Source organism: Botryllus schlosseri, chromosome 14 (genome assembly GCF_051294905.1).
Source record: "Botryllus schlosseri isolate E-star chromosome 14, Bs_hap1, whole genome shotgun sequence".
NCBI classification, from domain to species: Eukaryota; Metazoa; Chordata; class Ascidiacea; order Stolidobranchia; family Styelidae; genus Botryllus; species Botryllus schlosseri.
In genome coordinates, this window is record NC_137249.1 from 13,948,808 (window position 1) to 13,958,254 (window position 9,447).

At 40.8% G+C, this 9,447-nt stretch overlaps 2 protein-coding genes across 2 annotated transcripts; one reads left to right on the top strand and one right to left on the bottom strand.

The window, feature by feature from the left end:
* Positions 1–253: 253 nt before the first annotated feature.
* LOC145456490 (spondin-1-like) lies at positions 254–5,103 on the bottom strand. The gene is made up of 4 exons (XM_080334608.1): positions 4,521–5,103; positions 2,293–2,412; positions 1,903–2,055; positions 254–1,020 (listed from the first exon to the last, which is right to left on the bottom strand). The coding sequence occupies exons 2-4, from the start codon at positions 2,324–2,326 to the stop codon at positions 914–916; spliced, it is 294 nt and encodes a 97-aa protein (XP_080190734.1). The 5' UTR covers positions 2,327–2,412; positions 4,521–5,103; the 3' UTR covers positions 254–913.
* A 30-nt stretch (positions 5,104–5,133) lies between these two features.
* On the top strand, positions 5,134–6,049 carry LOC145456491 (coactosin-like protein). The gene is made up of 2 exons (XM_080334609.1): positions 5,134–5,259; positions 5,704–6,049. The coding sequence occupies exons 1-2, from the start codon at positions 5,134–5,136 to the stop codon at positions 5,803–5,805; spliced, it is 228 nt and encodes a 75-aa protein (XP_080190735.1). The 3' UTR covers positions 5,806–6,049.
* Positions 6,050–9,447: the final 3,398 nt, after the last annotated feature.

Below are 9,447 nucleotides of genomic sequence, written 5' to 3' on the forward strand. Positions count from 1 at the left end.
AAAAGTTTGCCCACCCCTGATGCAGCCTATACTTCAGCATTTGTGGCATTACGTGCCCCGAGACGTCGCTAGATATCGTGTACATTAATATATTACTTCACTGAAATGTTGGGTTGGAATTACCAATATGACGTCACGTGACGTCATGAGGTTCACGTTCGCGTTCACACGAACCTGAACCTTTCAGAGGTTCAGACCATCCCTGCTATGGACTTGTGTTTTTGCCAGTTTTGTGCCGGTCATAGTGGTGAAGTCACTGGCAGCGACAGAACATGGAAAAATTCGATTTGGAGATGGGCGTAGAACGAGATTTGAGATGGCAGCTTTTCTCCAGATCGGTTGACATATTATAGCTGCATTATCAATATAATAATTTATAATCGTAATTATTACGCTGCAATTATAATAATAAATGCGCTGTATTTATTATAATGAATGCGCTGTACTTTCGACTTATTCGGCGCACATTTTATACGTTATTAGAAACTGATGAAACGTGTGAAGATATTCAAATTGTAGGTATATGAGACATCACCCTTTCATAGTTATGTCAAATCATTGCACGAAGACTGTAGCAAAGAGATTCTGCAGGACTATATCGTAGACGGGTATGTGGAGAGTTTATTCATCCTCGCAAACAAACCAAACATGAATTTCAAATTGTACATGACACAAAAAATGGACTTTTTGCAGTTTACGCGAAATGCACTTAATGAAGGAATTGCAAGAAAATGGAACTTAGGTAATATGCTAAAATTCAGATAATTTATAAGATAAAACCGCAGCGAAGTGATCTGGTGATCATCCAGTCTGGTGCAACGTACAGGAGTAGTCGAGTCTAAATTACATACTTCGAAAAATAACAGTGAATAGGTGGGGAGTAAATTTTCCAGCGTCATCAATATAGTTTGCTTCAACATCCTTCGCAAGTTTTTTGGCATCCATTATTTCTGACCGTGTCGCATTTGGCAAAGAATACTTTGAGCAAAATGCAGTCAGTTCTCGTGTCTTCGCAAGGTGCTGAAATGCAGGATGGTTCCAAGTATCATGTGATCGATTTCAAATTTGTATGGAGATTCAACTATATTACTGCGACGTCACCAGCAGTATGCATTCAGTTCATATGTACGATTTAGCTATAGGCCTGTCTTTGCATCATTAATCACTGTGTAAAATTTTTTTATCAATTCATAAAATTGTTCTAAATATTATGAACTGGATGAATAAAATATACTAAAGTCCGTATTATTATTATTGAAATGTACTTGGCGTTTTCCGATACAATGGTTACACCAGGTAGATACTCTTTCATTATGATTCCGCATTGCCGACTTGTAGCTCAGCCCAATTCTAGGCTTTTTTAACACACCGATTAAGCGTATCATATGCCGAGTATAGGAGCCTAGATAAATTTCCAACACTTGGAAAGGAATTGACGAGGCACACTATGATATGGTAATCACAATCAGAGTTGGAATTATTGCTGAAGCAGGAATAAACATATGCATGAGAGACTTACATTCTATAAAACTATAATTATAAAAGCCAATTATAAAAGCTATCATACAAAAATACCCAGTGAAATACTCAAATCATATGTGATAGGAAGAAGGTATTCGGAACGTATTGCCTTCTGGCATAGTCCCAGTACGACCAAGATCACTACACCAATCATCGACGTTGTCATTGTATCCTCATTGCCACGCTGCTTGTGTATAGCGGTGGTTTCGGCTGCTGGTGCTGAACTTAACTTATAGAGAGAAAGTGCTTTTTACTGTCAATCGGCAGATTATCCAGGGGGATATGGTATCGAATTAGAATAGAAGCCTGAAGACCTCCAAAATTAGAAATGAAATAAAGTACTGATATCTATCTCTTTTCGAGTAATATACATTATGATACCTGGACATTTTGGTTGAATGCATTCAGCGGTTGGAGACCCCGATCCACATTTTTCGGAGAAAACTTCCACGCCCTTGCGTAAGCATCTTCTTTCTTTGATTCCAATTCCGCAAGTGACAGAGCATTTTGAGTAGGGACTCCATTCCGCAGTCGCTATAATGGCAATATTGAACTCAACAAGCGCCGTAGCCGACAATATACCAAATTACTACCGATGTTTATATATTGAGACTATATTATTAATATTATGTACTTTAAACTTGTATATTCGTTATAGCAGGTCAATATACTTGACTACAACCAGCTTGATCTTTGATGTCAATCAGTATTATCAGTAATATTACATATTACGTCCATTGTCGACGTGGGACCAATAAGCTACAGTCTTACCAAGAGTGACAGTAGTTTCCAAGACATCGAGCATTTCGTCGGGAGAAAGACTTGCGTCGATCAAATGGATACTGCCGTTCGTTTTTTCTGCCAGTTTGTAGAAGATCGTTCGGTCATCATCTGAAAAATCGAATATTCGCCATCACAGAATGAAGGTTTTATACTGAACTGATGCAGTCACAAGGTTGAACTGGATGATTGAATGGGAAAGTAAATTATCTCCAGGCTATACTTTTGACGTCAAACAGAATATACTTCAACGGGATATATAGGGTTACCATATTTTGGAATCGGGAAAGGTGGACCCTTTGTCAAAATTTTCAAACTTAGAATAGCGGAGGAAAGTCTTGCTAAAATGAGAAATTTCTCCCACTTCATGGGCGAATGACTAATCAAAAAGGTCAACTATCTCGCTCAGCACCCAAAATACAGTCTTTTTTCTTCTTAATCTTATCAGTCGGTTGACTAAATAAAACTCCCGAAATAGCCGCCGGAGCGTTACTTCAGTTCTGATTTAGTTGTATCTCAGTCGGATTTTACCCTTTCTTAAACCAAAATTCTCAAAAAAGAGGACAAAGTCTCAGAAAGGAGGACATTTAGGCGTCCTCGGAGGACATTTTCAAAAACATGAAAAAGGAGGACAAATTCTGCTAAAGGAGGACGTATGGTAACCCCAGGACCGTAACTGCCGCACCCCAAACATCCAATTGGGGGTGGGGCGAGCTCGAATGGGGCCCAAAATTATTTTGTGAACTAACATTAATCAGAGATTATTTTTCTTAGAAATTTATGCAACTTTTTCAAAAATAATTTCGCGCACTACGCGATTTATTGATGTCAAAAATCTTCATTATTGGGTACCCCCCCCAAAAAATACCCATGCTTTATAAAAATGGCACTTCGGCGTCGGCCATACCGCGCCACGACGCAACAAGATTATAAAGTTATATGTCATGTAACATGCGACTCCGAGAAGTGTGCCAGAACGATCAGCAGCGAGAAGACCTTGGCCAAAAAGGACTGCCCTTGTGCTGACCGAAAACTTCGATATATATACAATACACATATGTTTAAATGTCGATAGACGCCTAAATGGCTGGCGCCGAATGTTCCTGTCATGTCCATTTATCCGATCTGAGCCCCACAAGACAAATTCCATCCCGCTGGAAATATCATTTGCAAGTAACGAAATACAAATTTGAAATCGTGTGCGTTTAGCGTTTAGTTTAGTACAGTGATTCACAACCTTTTTCGACTCATCGCCCCCCTACCAAGCTCGACACAAATTTTCGCCAATATATTTACGGATCCGAAAAATGGGGCATATCAATTTGAAATTTATTCACTAAATTCTGATCGCTGGTGAACTGACTAAAAAAATATACGTCATTTTTTCGAGTAGGAGCTCCGAAAACCGGTTTCCGCATCTACTTTCCGTTGAGTTGACCTTTTTTGGTCAATTGTTTCGTCATATGCAGAATAAGCCGTCTTCACATGCATTTTTGTGTTTGTATTAATTAAATATATCTCACTGGACGCCCTAACATTTTCACCCCCCGTAGCTCCCCAATCGGCCCCTTTGGTATTTTCACCCCTTGTTTCTCAAAATCGCCCATTGGGGTCGATATCGCCCACGTTGGGAACCACTGGTCTTGGTACGTTTGGGCGATTTCATTATCTTTTGACAGAAGATAGGAGGTCACGAAATAGCATCATCTAACGAAGTCATTATACCAACGATTATGAAGATGTTCAAATGCTATTTACGGGTCCTACCTTTTCCAACACACCTCCCTCAGCTCTACCGGTAAATCTGTTTATGTGAGCAGAGAGAGGATAGAAATTGAGAGCAATTTATATGCAATTCCCGATCATATTGACCGATTCAATCATGAATTATAGAAATGTTTCGCGCGGGGCGCGCTAGAGCGTGACAAGATGACTCAACGGACGTACACCCGATGAAGATGATAAGTAGCGGCAAAAAGCGGGGAGGCTAAGGGGGTCTGGAGGGACAATCCCCCCAGAAGTCCGGTTTATCACCATGTCGGGGGTCCAAGACCAACGTTTTTTATGGGGGGGGGGGCTGACGAAGTGCTGTTACCGTCTTGGGTAACCCTAGGATATAATCTCTAATTGATCACCTGCGGACAAGCGAGACACATTGAAACGAGATAATATCACTGATCCATGCATCCCCTATACGTCTCTACGATAATATTTCTCACCGAATGACGCGGCTGTTAAGGATCGCTTCTTCCTCGATTCCTCCTATACATGGTCATCACAGTAGTCCGGACTTGTTGCTTCACAGATATCAGGGCATGTTCCACAGCACCCAGTAAGAATAGGCACGTATACGCATCCTATAAGTAGATGTATTCCCCGTTATAAATGATCAAATGTGCGCTGATGTGCCAATACCGTGCAAACTCATCATTGATTTCATTTACCTTTTTGATCTAGTAAAGTATATACGGCGAGAGCTTTGTCAGCATCCTTCGGTGTTGCATCGGATAGTAAGTAATACATGCCCATGAGTAAAATGTATTAAACACAATCTGGGGTGAGTTTGGCATGTCATGAAAATAAATGCTTCTGCGTGAGTAGAGATGATGATTTCTTGTACCACCTCTGATTAAATGTGGGATCAGGTGCGATAACAAGGCTTTATACCAACGACCAGGGTGCCCACGAGTGTTTTACTTCTTTAATTCCCTATCACTTTCGGAATAGTACCAGCCGATCTTATTGTGCCGCGAGTTAGCCTACATGTGTCCATTACAGCTGGGCTATGTTTCGGTTCAGATGACGACCGAGTTTACTGGGCACTACATCCGAATGCAGACCGGAGACGAGATGAGTATCCGGATGAAATTCGCGTTCGTAACATTCTATGGTACGTCGGTGTCGCCGATCTCCAAAGCAAAATGCTCTACTGACAAACAGCTAATGTCTTCCTTACTGGTGAGTGTGCGGTAGAGTGTCAACGTACTTTGTTTGATCGGAAGTGTTGCCAGTTCGTTGCTCAAATCAGAATATATTTATACTCTTACTGAAATAACCACTTTAAATATAGCAAAATTGCTATGTCTGTTTGAGATTTTGCTAAGTGTATGTTTGAAACTGTGTATCGGTGTACACTGTACAACTACACACTGTACATTAACGGAGAATCAGGAATGGAAGTGTAAGATCCAAGGATCAGATTAAACGAAATTTAACTGAGCGGACCAGTTGTATGATTGTTCGCGTGAACATGGCAGCAAGGTCGACGTACTGGTGCGATATGTTGATCGCTTAACGCGGTTAGCAGCCGATACCGTTTTAATATATTATATATTTGGAATAAGTTTTTCATACCAACATAATGTACATTTGGACTACATTGATATATTAATCTCTATCAAGCTGCATGCAATCAACGTGGTAATGGAAGACTCGATTGATTTTGACGAAATTTTGAAAGAACTGAGGAAAGCGGGAGGTGCCAACTACGACGCACAGGCATAAGCGTACCGCTCTTGAATCTACTACTATTCGGAATATCGCACCTTGCAAGGGAATGCAGGAAGCACTGTCTTGAATTTATGTCAGCAACACCTCTTCTGTACTTGTATACTCTCAAAGATATATTGGAAGTGTATGCTGTATTGAATATGGTCGCGCGGAAGCGAGATACGTTATCGCAATAGACTTTGTTTAGGTAAATGTTATGACTTACGATGTAGAGAAATAAACGACGTGATTCTACTTGTCGCTGGAGTGATTTATTCAAGATACTACCGTCGTATATGCAATAGCTATACATAGCTGCTATGAGCACTGCTGTCACAAATTCGAACTTTGTTCGGTCGACGGAGACGTCTTAAGTAAGATGGCGCAGAAGAAAAAAGATTTGCATTGCAGTTGATTTACAATATCGAGATACTACCACACCTAACTAACCACACTGTTGTGTCAGTACATCGAAATATAGGATTAGGCGGTTGACGAGAGTTCCAGACACCGCTTCATGATCTGTATGCGATGTAGGCCTACTACCAACTAGACCAGACCACGAGTTTCTACACGACTCAATGTTGATTGAACCTTCGTGGTCGACTGTCGGACTAAATTTACATAGTGAGTGAGTAAGCATGCATGTGGAGTAAGCATGCATGTGAGTAAGCAATTAAGCATGCAAGTGTTAGAGTAAGAGTAAAAGCAGCCACCAACGTACCCAATTTAAGTATACAGGTGGCACAAGGCCAAGTAAAATTTATCGGCCGAGCGACCAATTAGATTGGACCTTATAGTGGCTCATCTCAACTCGTCTCTTAACCTTTTTTGGATGTATATTGTGTTGTTTCATTGACATAGCGCTCGATAGGTTTGTATGTCCGATCCAGTTTTCAATGCGAGCATTGGAATGTTTGTAGCGGATTACCATCGGTTCTTAACCGGTTTTCTATGGAACACTATGGATTCCTTGGGCCAGTCTCAGGGGTTCCCTGGAGGTTAAGACACACACCCAACTCATACACATATGATTTGTGACGATATACGACCGTCTTGGCCATTAATGGTTGCAGGTAATTAGCAGAGATGAGATGAGCATGGATTAGGATTAGGATTTAGATTTTTTTGAATGGATTAAGATTTGGATTGGATTTATCGATTTCTGGGTAAATTGATGTCATGTAGCGAACGGCGACAAAGTTTCAAGTCCTACCAACGTTACTTTGTGTACTTTGGGACTCATTTATCGTACTATTTCGTTTTACAGAATTACAGGCATAATATGTAGGCTTTCTAACTGGAATTCCAAGTTTGAATCGGATTAGGATTAGGATTGAAATGTAATAAATTTCTGGAATTGGATTAGGATTAGGATTTGAAGCTTCGGATTTGGATTGGATTAGTGTAACTGTAGGACATAGAAATTTCAAATCCGCTCATCTCTTGTAATTAGGCCCGATCACTAATCAAATTGTGACTGTCATTGTGTCATCTCATCCCTGTAAGCGGTATCTCAAAAAAGCCTATAGGAGTGGGCCGTGCTACAAGTCGGAAGCTACGGAAAAAATGAAGAGAAATGGCCTGGTATAAATGACCGTAGTGGTCGATGGGATAAACACCATGAATACCACAAACAACAGCAACACTTTTATTGGGGTAGCCCATCGTCCATGTCGCCCACATCGCCCATGTTAGTAGTGAGCATGGCGTTGTAATAAGGTAAAGTTAAAAACGTGGTTACTCAACTGTGTGGCCTATTTTGTCTCGATATTGCATTGTTGCTGCCCGCGGCCTGTACGAAATTTGGAAAGTAGCCCGCGACCCGTTTTGAGTTGGCCACCCGTATACAGTTCTCCTGCATGGCCGCGAAAACTTTCCTGCGGAATTGATTTTGCAGTGATGCCTACGAGTTCTCGAGCACCAGTCTTAAGATGAGGAAAACGATTTTCACTCTTCCAGTAACTCAAAACATCACAGTCCACGGTCTGCTGCGAAATATCTTTCCTATTCATCCTCGAATATATTTTCTTTGGTTAGATATGAAACAATCATCCTCTTTTTTTAAGTAGTTGACGGCATGAAAGTGAACAAGCCTGTGTAAACTATTTTTTTTCTTCGCCGTTGTTCTATTTGTGATCGAAACTAGAATGTTGATCGCAGACTACAAGCTACTATGCCAACATGGCTACTATTCGTCACAACAACTACTATGACTGTCTGGAGGAAGCAATGCGACGCCGGATTGGCATTGGATTTCCCTGCGGGATATTCTTGTTAACACGCTGCAAAATGCCGCGGACAAAGAGGCATTATCAGGAAACCAATGAATTAGATTAGAACTCAAATTAGAGTATGGAAACATTTACCAAATTAGATTAGAATTAGATCACTGGCATTTCGCTCTAATTTAATGAAATTAAACAGCGAGAATTATCTAGTTGTCAAAGTCTGGTATGTTGTTCGTCAAGGCAATATGCCAATTCATATCAGGTAATTCCCCCTCCATGGAATGCTATTGCCGTTGGCGGCGCCCTATGAGCTGATGAGGAATAGTGGTCTTGGGCCCAGAGAATAGATTATTTTCAACAACAACAACAATATTTTTAAACTGAAATCCATTTCAGCATTTCAAAATGCTTTACTAAGCGTTCTTCCGTAATCTCATGACCTCGCGGGCCACGTGTTTGTGACCCCTGCCCCAGAGTATACCATAATTGCAAAGTGTGTATCACTGTGGTGGTGGTGGGGTTTACAGGGGTGTACCAGATACCGCATTACAATAAGCCAATGACTCGCAACAAATAAGCAAGTTTATGCTTCGCACCAGGTTAACTGTATGTTCATTGCTGCAGTACTTCGGGATGTTGCAGTCCATATTACAGCAGTACTTTTTGTAGCAAAACAAGGTTGCGTTGCCATGCGTTTATCTTGGCATTTTTTCTTTAATGACTCCCGTGTACCGCCGCGATATCTCCGCCCGTAAGTGTTATCGAAATTGCAAGTTATAGTTTCCACTTCGTAGTTTGCCACAACCTAAATTATTTTGGAAATAGGTATTTTCTTCAAGAAGTCTGGAAAGTGAAAATCTTAATGAATCCCGCAAGCAACACACACGCGATGGGAAAGCCGCAGAACTTGAAAGTACTTGAAACAAAGCTACTGCCTCGCCTCGTGCAGCTGGCTGATGAATTCAACAGCAATGCTGCTTACATTAAATCACGGATGAAATTTTGTATTTGTATTTTGTATAAACATAAGTTATGTATTTCCTATCTAGAAGCCTTGTCCATCTCAATTCCGATTATATAGGTCTTTTGGCCTACGTGCTCACGATGAACATTTGGCACTGCAGCCTCGGACTTGCGTAATTTCATCCAGGTGAAAACCAAGTTGTTGCCCACTGTCGAGTAAATAGTAAATGGTACTCTCTTTCTAGTAGATGACAAAAATTCAGAAGGGATCTCTTGAAGATCGACGGTCACATCCAAGTTATATCATTCGCCCGCATCCGCTTGTAAATAAAAAAATTACGACAAGGAAAATGTTGGAGCAAGATCTCTTAATCGACAGACGTATTTTTGAGTCGATGCACTTGTTATAAACACTTGCAGCTTGTTATCATGCATAGCTCTAATTCATACTCGTTTGGAAACA